This window comes from Columba livia, chromosome 14 (assembly GCF_036013475.1).
Source record: "Columba livia isolate bColLiv1 breed racing homer chromosome 14, bColLiv1.pat.W.v2, whole genome shotgun sequence".
Taxonomy (NCBI): domain Eukaryota; kingdom Metazoa; phylum Chordata; class Aves; order Columbiformes; family Columbidae; genus Columba; species Columba livia.
The window spans coordinates 18,716,976-18,728,354 of NC_088615.1; the positions used below are offsets into that span (position 1 = coordinate 18,716,976).

Consider the following 11,379-nt stretch of genomic DNA (forward strand, 5'->3'; position numbering starts at 1 on the left):
TTTGGAGGTTCCTTTTGTGATTCTACCCCGAGCCCCCACCTTCGAGCAGCCCCTGTGATGCTGCACGTGTGTGCACACAGGTAGCACAGCCTGATGTTGTCGTACGTGTCCCTCCCGAGCAGGCAGAGGAGCAGGCAGCTGCCTGCAGAGCCCAGCTACCCCAAGCTGGGCTGTACTTCGGGTCTCAAGGCGCTTGAAGGCATTTAGGACAGGGAAGGTCACTGCAGATGTTTCATTGGCTGTTACAAAAAGCAGATTATCCTTGTGGTGTGGTTTGAGTCCCACCAGCCACATCAGCTTCATCTTGGTCCCACATCTACCAGGCAGCCTCCAGCACCCCTTGGTGTCCTGTGCCCATCTTGCCCCTCTCCTCCCACCTTTCCAGCCTTGCTGGGCACCCCCATAGAACCACAGAATCATTTTGGTTGGAAAAGCCCCTCAAGATCACGGAGTCCAACCATAATCCAGCCCTGGCACTGCCCAATGTCCTGAGAACCTCATGTCCATCTGTCCAACCCTCCAGGGATGGTGACTCCAGCACTGCCCTGGGCAGCCTGTTCCAATGCCCCACAGCCCTTTGGGGAAGAAATTGTTCCACACATCCAACCTCAACCTCCCCTGGCGCAACTTGAGGCTGTTTCCTCTTATCATGTTACCTGGGCAAAGATGCCATACCTCCATCCCATTCCCATCGCTCCCCTCACAGCGGATTTCCCCAGTTGAGGCTCTCCATCCCCCGCCTCCCTTCATAGTTCCTAGCTCTCATCACTTCTATTATATTAAATTTTATTGCCACAGTGAACAGCAAAAGCCAAACCACCCCAGTGCTGAGCGCCCGATTGTCCCCAGGGCGGTCGGTGCCACCGCTCATCATTCCAGGAGGAAGGGCCGGGGCAGCCCGGCCATGGCGGGGGGTGGCAGGAGACCCGGTGCTGCTCCCGGGCTCGGCCCCAGCTCCAGGTGACCTTTGCCAAGTCATTTCCCTGCTTTGTGTTCTCGCTTCCTCCTCAGCCGAGCGAAGCCGGCCCGCGGGCTCTCCCCGAGGGATGCTCGGCCGCTCACCACTGCCCGCGGGGCTGCGGGCGGACAAGAGGACAGAGAAACGGACGCAGAAGCGGATGGAGAAGCGGATGTCTCCCAACCCGTGCCCTGCTGTTAGGTGGGAGTCTCATCCTTCCACCTCCCTTCTTTTACGCCTTTCCTTCTCATGGATGGAGAGGAACAGGAGAACTGCACCAAAATATCGCCAAGGAAAGGAAATAAGTATTCCACCCAAGCGCCGCAGGGGTTCCTCAAAAGCCCTGCAAGATGTATCCTTCTTCCCACCACCTCCCAAGCATTCTGCAGCACAAGCCAACCTCACCGTGTTTAAGCCACCACTGATGTGCCGGGAGGAATATTCCCCAACACCAGCACCCCCATGTGCCAGACCCCGCTCGGTGCAGCGCTCACCCCCAGCCAGAGGGAGGATGCCCATTCAGGCTGCTGCAGCCCCAAACCACCCCTTTCTCTCCCCAAAGGGATTTTAAGCAGCAGCTTGCCCAGCCACCAGAGATAAAGGTTGATGTGACAATTCCAGTGCTTGGAGAAGTCACAGTCACCAAGACAAGCATTGTCCCCCTGCTCCAGCTGGGCTATCGACAGATCTGGAATACCCAGGAGAGGGGAGCTAATGCATTAATTATTGTGATGCTTCAGGAATAAATCCCAACAGACCCTGAGCCATGGGGACACCAGCAGCTGGCAGGGAGGTGGCTGCAGGACGCTGCAAAAGCATCGCTGAGCTGCAAACCACACCAGCCATGTCTTGGTGGAAGACGGGCAAAGTATTGCTAGCAAAGAAACTAGGAAAGCAAGTCAGGGTTGAGCAGAGTCTCTTCAGAAACAGGCAGTAAAATCACAGAATCACAGAATGAACTGAGTTGGAAAAGCCCTCAGAGATCATCAAGTCCAACCCTTGGTCCAACTCCAGTCCATTGACTAGATCATGGCACTAAGTGCCATGTCCAATCTCAGTTTAAAACCTCCAGGGCCGGTGAGTCCAGCACCTCCCTGGGCAGCCATTCCAATGCCTGACCACTCTCTCTGCAAAGAATTGCTTTCTCATCTCCAGCCTCAATTTCCCCTGGCAGAGTTGAAGCCCATGGCCCCTTGTCCTATTGCTGATGCCTGGGAGAAGAGACCAATCCCCACCTGGCTAGAACTGCCCTTCAGGTAGTTCTAGAGAGTGCTGAGCTCAGCTCTAAGCCTCCTCTTCTCTAGACTAAACAAGCCCAGCTCCCTCAGCCTCTCCCCATAGCTCTTGTGTTCCAGTCCCTTCCCCAGTCGTGTTGCTCTTCTCTGGACCCGCTCCAGCACTTCAATCTCTTTCCTGACCTGAGGGGCCCAGAACTGAACACAACACTCCAGGTGTGGCCTCCCCAATGCAGAGCACAGGGGAAGGATCACTGCCCTTGTCCTGCTGACCACACTAGTTTGGATACAGGACAGGACACCATTGGCCTTCTTGGCCACCTGGGCACACTGTTGGCTCATGTTGAGCTTCCTGTCCATTAGTCCCCCCAGGTCCCTTTCTGTCTGACTGCTCTCCAGCCACTCTGTGCCCAGCCTGGAGCGCTGCAGGGGGTTGTTGTGGCCGAAGCGCAGGACCCGGCACTTGGCCTTGTTGAGCTTCAGCCCATTGGAATCAGCCCATTTTTCCAGTCTATCCAGATCCCTGCAGAGCCCTTCTGCCTTCCAGCAGATCCGCACTCCCTCCCACCTAAACAAGACTTGGTGCTCAAAACAAAACACGTCTCAAATGCGCAGGTGCTCTGAGACCTTCACAGACAATGTCATGTCTATGAACATAAAATTTTACCCCTAGGAGGTTGACTGCACCTAAAACCTTTAGTTTAAAACTCAAGAAGAGCATCAGTTGTACTTAATTATTACAGTAGTATTCTTCAGCTTCCATGTGATGCTCTTCGTGCCCAAAGCAGATGTAAATGCCGTTTACTGGTGTGGGAATCTGACTCCTCTGAAGCTCAGCTGCTCTCCAGGCTCCAGCACAAAACAGGGACCCAGGGAGCACCCCAACTCCCCAGGCACCACACAGCACCCATCACACAGCAGAGAGCAGCCCGACCATATTATTTCAAGCTTCACCGCACAGCTGGAGCTTTTCCAATTGTCTTTGTCACTTTGGGTTGGCCTGGTGTCAGCCGGGAACCACAACCCGTGCTGGCGGCACTGCAGGGTGTGAGGGGCAGCGTCGAAACCAGCAGGGAACAGAAGTTTGTTTTCAAATCCGATAATGAAAAAACAACACCAAAAGGAGAGACGTTCAAAATGAGCATGACTAAAGACGTACCAAGATTCGGCCTCATGAGGGTGCTCAGGGCTTTGAATATCGCACAGACTGCGTGGGGAAGCAGCGCTTGATCGCATCTCACATGTGGAGATGGTGCCTGAGGATCAGGACACGGACAGCAGGCTGCACTCCAGGGTGGGATGCTCTCTTGCAGGCTCAGGTTGTACCTCAGGGCACCATCCTCAGCAGGAGACAGCTGCAAATTTAGATGGAGCAAATAAAAGCAGCGCTGCTTCTCACCAGCTCATGCTCTTACACCAGGATTGAGCTGTTTCCTTAACAGCCCCAATTTTCAGCCCTTCAATGACAGAGTTTTCTTCTCTAGAAGCCTCACTCCCTTTTCAGCAGGAAATAATGTTTTCCAACCCATCTCTGGGCATTAGATATTTGAGGTGCAGGCGCACGAGGTGGCCCAGGACCTGCCCCATCCTCAGCTGCCTGCAGGGACTGGGGACGCTCTTGGGGACTTCCCTCTGGAGGAAGGAAACACTTCACCCTCTCACATGGAACAGCAAGGACACGGGTCTGTGAGAGGTGGATGGACCTCCTCCCAGGGGCTCTCCCTGTGCTCATCTTTTCTGTGAAATCAGAAGGTGACACCAGCTCAAAGTCACCTTGAGGCCCCCACCTGGTCAGGCCCCTCAGAGGCCGAGGGGCCTCATCTCGTCGAGGACTTCGCTGTCTCCTTACACCTGCTCCAGCAGCGCCTTCCCTGCCCCGGGGAGCCCAAAACCAGGCACGTCCCCCCCCAAACACACTGTACCCCAGCTGTGCTCTCACCGGGGCTGGAGAGAGGCAGGAGAAATCCCCCCAGCTCGCTGCCTGTATCCCTGCCTGTATCCCTGCCTGTATCCCTGCCTGCACCGGGCAGCATCCGCCACCAGAGCCCGCTGCTGCTCCGTGCTCACGGAGTCGTCCCAGGATCACCCCAGGCTGGTTGGGTTTCAGGAGCTCTGTAGATCCCCAGCCTAGCCCTGCTCACGCAGGGTCACAGAGCAGATCACAGAATGGACTGGGTTGGAAAAGCCCTCAGAGATCATCCAGTCCAACCCTTGGTCCAACTCCAGTCTGTTTACTAGATCATGGCACTAAGTGCCATGTCCAATCTCAGTTTAAAAACCTCCAGGGCCGGTGAGTCCAGCACCTCCCTGGGCAGCCATTCCAATGCCTGACCACTCTCTCTGCAAAGAATTGCTTTCTAATCTCCAGCCTAAATTTCCCCTGGCAGAGTTGAAGCCCACAGGTGGGTCCAGGGGGTTTGAATGTCTCAGAGCAGGAGACTCCACACCCGCTCTGGGCAGCCTGGGCCAGGCTCTGGCACCTCCCAGCAAACAAGTTTCTCCTCATGTTCAGATGGACCCTCCTGTGTTTCAGTCTGTGCCCGTTGCCCCTCACCCTGGCGTTGGGCACCACTGAACAGAGACTGGTCCATCATCTGACACCCACCCTGAGATAGCTACCTCCTAAATAAGATCTCCTCTCAGCTTCTCCAGGCTGAACAGCCCCAGCTCTCTCACCTTTTTATCAGAAAGATTCACCAAGTGATGCTTGAGCATTAACCAGCTCTCTCCAACCCCACTACCCTCCAGGGCCCTAACACACGGGATTCTTCTGAGTAGGACCTTGAAGAGCTTCCTGAAACTTTGCACAGATTTAAGCAACCCTGCAGCATCAAAACCCAAATTTCCTGCAAGCGCAGCTGTAAACCCCCTGCTGAACACTCCTGGGAGCCATGTGGCAGTGCTGGGGTTATGTAGGTGCTTCCCCCTGCAGCAGGTGAACACCCTAATTAAGAGGGAAATTAAAGGAGAGGCAAAAAAATCCCTAATCATGGCAGAGTTAATAGGTGGTGCGGTAGTTTTAGAAAGCTTCCTAAGGCAAAAAAACCTGGCTTTGAGGAAAGCTGTGGATGGCAAAGTCTCTGCCAGCTCCTGCTCGCTGGGCTCCAGGAGCGAGTGTGATAAGGAAAGTTATTGTTAGTCCGTGTACAAAAAAAGGTTATTATTATAGAGGGGGAGAAAGTTGCAAGTGAAATAAATTGGAACCGACTTGGTGTTTGAATAGAGAGTAATAATGTTATGATAATTTGTATGCACAGCCTCTGCTGCTCAAGAGCTGTCATGTATTTTATATAGGCTTGCAAAGAACAGTCCTATAAGCAGAGAGCAGTGGGGCTGGCCAAATAGAAAAGAGAAGAATCTGTAAAAATGACATTTTATTGTGTGGGAAAAAGCAATGAGAAGCGGAGTTGAGATATAACTATTGGTGTCCTTCTGGAGGAGAGAGCTGGAGAAAGATTGTCGCTTGCTTTTAGGATTTAGTTTGCTATTATGAGTTTTACAGTAATTGTTTTTTTCCTGCATTTTAAAATGTTATATCTAAATATCTGTTTGCAAATGAAGTAGGTGGAAAAAATCCTGAAGGCCAGGGCTTCAATGCTAGATTCTTCCAGAAAAGGTTGTATAGAAGAAGGGGCCACTGACAGCTCCTGGACTGGGCTGGAAGGACCAGGGCACCGGACAAATGTGGGGGGGACCGGAGCCCCGTCAGCACCACCGTTCACTGCCGGTTTTATTTGCTTTCAGTGTGACAGCCTGAAATACCTGAACAATGGCAAAGTGATGTGCAAGGGTGGGATTTCCCCAGCTCCTCCGCTGCGTAAGTGATGGATCTGGGCCACAGCACGCTGGCACATAAATCAGAGCTTTACGAGTCCCCAGCACCTGCAAATCAATGAGTTCTAGTAATAATTACCCATTTTATCTTCCTCTTTATTAATATTTAGACGTTTTTAATCTTTTCTTTGCAAACACGATGTTTCCCCGCTGTGGTTGTCCTTCAGTGGGAGCTGCCACGAGAGCTCCTGTTTCTCTAATTAAAGAGTTTGCCTTGAATGAAGCAGCTCCCTGATCTGAAAGGACACGACTACAAAAGCCAGGTGACAACTCCGGTGACTTACCCAGGATGGGTGACACCGTCGCAGGGCACAGCCGGTGTCCCCAAGTTGCGGTGCAGCCAGTCTGGGTACCACAATGCAGATCACAGAGTCACAGAATGGTTTGGGTTGATGGGACCTTCAAAGCTGCCCCAGTGCCACCCCTGCCATGACAGGGACATCTTCACCAGCTCAGGTTGCTCAGAGCCCCGTCCAGCCTGGCCTGGGATGTCTCCAGGGATGGTTCATCCACCACCTCTCTGGCCAACCTGGGCCAGGCTCTCACCACCCTCAGGGCAACAGTTTCTCCTTTATATCTCATCTAAATCTGCCCTCTGTCAGTTTAAAGCCATCACCCCTTGTCCTATCCCATTTCCTACAGGGGAACACACAAGCAGGCAGATCTGGGGCTCAAAATGATGCCAACAGGCTAAATACTGTCCAGCAGATTAAGATACTGATTCTGCAGAGGTGGGAATGGAGTGAAACGGCTTCTGATAAACAGAGGGGACACCAGTTTTTCAGACAAGCCGCTCTTGCACTGAGTCCCTAAACGAGAAAAGCAAAGGGGATAGAAGGCGCACGACAAATAATGCCTGTGCAAGCAACCTCTCCAGCCCTGCAAACCACAGCTGGCGGAAAAACGTGGTGGTACATAACGTAGAGACCCCTTCATTGTAATTAGACAGCTTGAGTTAACCCATCAGAAAGGTTACTCTACCTGGTAAGCCCAAACGGGAGGTTCAGATGAACGATCTCTGCTATTCATCTTCCCTGGGCACGCTCTGCAGGGAGATTTGGGGAGGGCATGGGTGGAATAAATTGTCTTTTACTATTTTTCAACTACTGTCAGCGTCAAGTCTGGTTTTTATAGATCGCAAATGCAAAACCTTGGATGAAATACCCTGCCCTCCTCATGCACTTCTCAGGGAATCCCAGAACGCGCTCAGGACCACCAAAATTGCCAGAAACCATGAATCAAAGGCTGCAGCATTCACCAAACCTTACTGAGTGCTCTTCTTGCTAGGGAGCCTTCAGGAATGGGGCAAGAGCTGTTCTAACTCCTTGAAGAAATATAAAATCTGAAATCCTAACAAAACAACAAAGGGAGGTGGCACTCGCAGGCATTTTTAATTGGAATGACAGACCTGATTGCCTCTAATGCACCATCTGATAATGCTGATAATGCACCATCACCTCTGGAAAACAAAAGGGAAACAATCAAAACAGAAAACAATCCCCCAAAGATGTAATATAAATTATGTTTATTGTAAAATTCAAAATTTTCCAGCGAGTCCAACCAATACTTAGCTTAAAAGTGAGTGAGAAAAGCTGGAAATAAGCGAGAGGAAGGATGCTGGAGCATCTGCTGTGTCAGAAATAGCTCCAGCACCCGGGGGAACAGGTAAAAGTCCCATCTCTTGTCTGACAGCACACGGGGTATCTGTGCGGGACTGTTCACGTGTGGGGAGGGGAGAGGCGGGAACCATGTTTTGGCTCCTGGGACTGTTCAGCAGAATAAATCCTTGCGGGTGATCCCAGAGGCTGCGCTGCCTCCCAGGGACGGGCCCCCAAGGCCACACTCTGATGACAGGCTTAGATATCCAGCTGCCACAGTGGGAGGAGAACCAAGACCAGTTTCTTCTCACAAGGGGTGGCTGGCACCTCCAACAGCAGAAAGACTCCCAGGCTGGGCAGATCACCATGATCTGCTGTCCGCAGGAGCCTTACGGGGCTCAGGATGATGTGTCATCCCTTCATCTGCTCCTCGGTGCCACCTCCACCAGCTTCTGCCCAGGGTGACTGTGCCACATCAACATCCATCCCATCACTCCCTCCTCCGCTGGGACATGCCCCATGCTTCCAATGCTGGAAACATCCAGGTCCCCAGGTCCCCGAGCAGAGCATCCCTTGGCACAGGGACAGCAGACAGTTACAGGGACAATCAAGGAGACCACAAGAAGATGACCTCATGCCTCCCCACCCCTGCCATTGTGCACAGTGATGGTGCAGGCTCTGTCCAGGGATGGACGCGTTTCTCCAGCAGTGCCAACACCTCGAGAAGTTCAGCCAACAACACAAGATGTGGCTGATGTGCCATTGTCACCTCTCCTGCCTCTGCCATGTCACACACCTCCCCTGGGGGACCGGACACATTGTCCTCTGCCCCTGGCTCCACCACTGAAACACCAAGGTGGGTTCAGGTGCAGGAAAAAGGGGCCAGAAGATGTTCTGTGCCATCTAAGCAGCATCATGAGCGCACAGTGCACACGGAAACATCTTTAATCTGGAAAGTGGTTCCAGATGACGTACCTTCCAGCTCCTGCCGAGGGGCTGAGCGAACGCCCAGCGCTCCCCGGCCGGGGGAGCACCAGGACAGCTCTGCTGGGCACCCTTGGGCAGCCTGGGATGGGTAAAACCACGGCAAGAAAAAGCAGAAGTGATGCTGACCCTGTCCTACATGGGCTGACCCAGCCCCAGAGCCTGGGCTGGGGACCAGCTCTCGCCTGGGGACAGTCACCCCCTGGGCTGGCCTTTTGGGGCTGACAGTCACTGCAGTGACACAACCTTCTACCTGAGGAGATAAAACCTCCACGTGTGGAATTGGTGAGTCTCAGGCTAAGCTAACGTCCCACTTGCTATTTTCCCAGTGGGACTTGGTCCCTTGAGGCACCCAGGTGTCCACCAGCCTTGTCACAGGTAGGTGATCTCGATAACGTTGGGCTCAGCGCTTCCGCAGGGCAGGTGATGCTTGCAGGAGCACTGACACCTCACACCGGGCACATCCACATCGAGCAGGTCCCGCGGGCAGGGCTGTGCAGGCGGCTTCTTCTGGGATCCCAGCTTCTTCCAGTCCGTGAGGTGCACCCCATCGTCCAGGTCCTGCGGCATGGGCTCATGCTGGAGCGTGATCTGCACGGTGCGGAGCTGAGGGCCGTAGTGCACGATAACAATGATGAAGACGGCCAAGAGGACAAAGATGACAACAATGGCTGAGATGATGGGCAGAGCATCCGGTTTCTTTGTCGCGGTCCTGACGATGGAGATGGGCGTGAAGGCGGACGTGTCCTGGGGCTCGGGCTGTCTGAGCTGGCTGCCGAGCACGGAGTTGTTCATGGCTGAGCACGGTGACCTGGGACAGAGACACAGGGTGGGAGGGGGTGACCACAGAGCAGAGACTGTCCCATGCCCTTATGTCCTGCCCTCCAGCCGGCAGCTCCCACCTGCACTTGCAACCGCTGGGGATTGGGACCATCCCCTAAGTGCCCCTTCCCTGGGGCTGGTGGGTCAGGGTGTATTTTGGTTGTTGTAGGGACAGTGCAAGGACACGTTCAGCCAAGGAGGAGATGCCCTGTGTCCCCTTGTCCCAGACACCTTCAGTGTGGGGCTCTACACCCCCTCCCTGGACCCTGCCACCTCCCCTCTTCACCCCAAGCCCCACGGTCCTGATCCACACCCAAAGCCCACAGGGACCAAAACACGCCGCAAGGCGTCCCCACAGCTGTAAAATCGCTGGGGAGGCAGCACGGGGGGAGCAGGGGAGGAGCAGGGAGGGAGAGCCCCCCAGCTCCACGGGGTACCTTGGTCTCCCCGCTGCGCGGGAATCATCGTCTCCGGTGGAGGCTGGAGAGCACAAGGCAGGAGCAGCAGAAATGCCTCCGGGCTGGTTCTCCGGTGTAGGTGCAGCCGGAGTCACCTCAGAGGCTGCCACGTCACCCTGCCCGCCACACACCCCCGAGATTCCCCGGGCAGAAGAGGAAGCACCCACGGGCAGGATGGGTGCTCCTCACCCGGTGCCACATCAGCGCCGTGTCCCCTCCCTCGCTGCCACACACCCCTCGATGGAAAAAAAACACCCTCCTCTCGCCCGCTGCAGGACAAGAACCCTTTTGTTCGGGGAGAAAGCACCGGCGTTCCCCTCTGCCACACACACGCAACCCCCGGTCACTGCAAGAAACCTCCCTCCTTCCACCAGCTTGGCGGTAAAATTTAATGCAGTTAAGAAAATGGTGTGAAAAATCCCTTTTCTGCACATGAGCTCTTTGCACAGCCGGGCAAAGCACATCCACACAGCGCCCGGGGCTGGAAGGACCCTGCCCGGCAGCGGGGGGAGAACACGGAGAAGCTCAGGGACCTGGGACCTGCTCGGGGTCACAGGCAGGAGCCAGTGCTGGCTCAGTGCTCACACGGATGCAGGGATGCAGGGATGCTGCGATGCAGGGATACTGGGATGCAGTGATGCAGGGATGTTGGGATGCAGGGATGCTGGGATGCAGTGATGCAGGGATGTTGGGATGCAGGAATGCTGGGATGCAGGGATGCAGGGATGCAGGGATGCTGGGATGCTGGGATGCAGGGATGCTGGGATGCAGGGATGCTGGGATGCAGCGATGCAGGGATGCAGGGATGCTGGGATGCTGGGATGCAGGGATGCTGGGATGCAGGGATGCCATGCAGTCAGACCCAGAGTGACCCTGACCACATCTCGGAGCAGAAAGGATGGATCCTCTGGAGTTTTAGCCATCAAAAAACCCATCTCCCCATCTTTACACCCCCAAATACTGCTGCTCCTACCTGGAGGCTCTCAGCAGACAAGCCGGGGTGAATATTTGGGCTCCGTCTTTCACGAGGAGGACAGGATGGGAAATACCTCTACCCCCATCCAGCTGAGCGTTCGGCAGATCTGGCTGCACATTAGAGCTTCTGAGCATTTGCTCTCATTTCAGGATTCAGTAAAACCTTAATCTACAGCGTAATCTCTGAGCATCACATCTGTGCGAGAGGGAAAATATGGGGGGTGGGGGGACCTACCAGAGGTTTCATGAAAGCGAAGGCTGCTGTTGAACGCTGTAGGATATCAGTGGCTTTTGGCCTGACGGTTTGCTTGGGTTTTTGGAGGTGTTTGAAGGGACCCATGGGAAAGTAAGGAGCTGTGCAGCGCACAGGAGATCTCTCCCTCTGTTCCTGCTGCTGTCTCCCGGTCCTGGACAGCCAGGACCTTGCACCAGACACCCCTCGATGTGCTCCACGCAGTGCAGGAACAGCCCCCTGGCCCGGGCTCTGCGGCTCTCCGGGGGCTGGAGCAGCCTCT

The 11,379-nt window shown here is 54.5% G+C and overlaps 1 protein-coding gene across 1 annotated transcript; it reads right to left on the bottom strand.

Moving 5' to 3' along the window:
- Nucleotides 1-7,535: 7,535 nt before the first annotated feature.
- SMIM33 (small integral membrane protein 33) lies at nucleotides 7,536-10,126 on the bottom strand. The gene is made up of 2 exons (XM_065030345.1): nucleotides 9,869-10,126; nucleotides 7,536-9,420 (listed from the first exon to the last, which is right to left on the bottom strand). Exon 2 carries the CDS (start codon nucleotides 9,402-9,404, stop codon nucleotides 8,982-8,984), a length of 423 nt encoding a protein of 140 aa, XP_064886417.1. The 5' UTR covers nucleotides 9,405-9,420; nucleotides 9,869-10,126; the 3' UTR covers nucleotides 7,536-8,981.
- Between the last annotated feature and the right edge of the window lie 1,253 nt (nucleotides 10,127-11,379).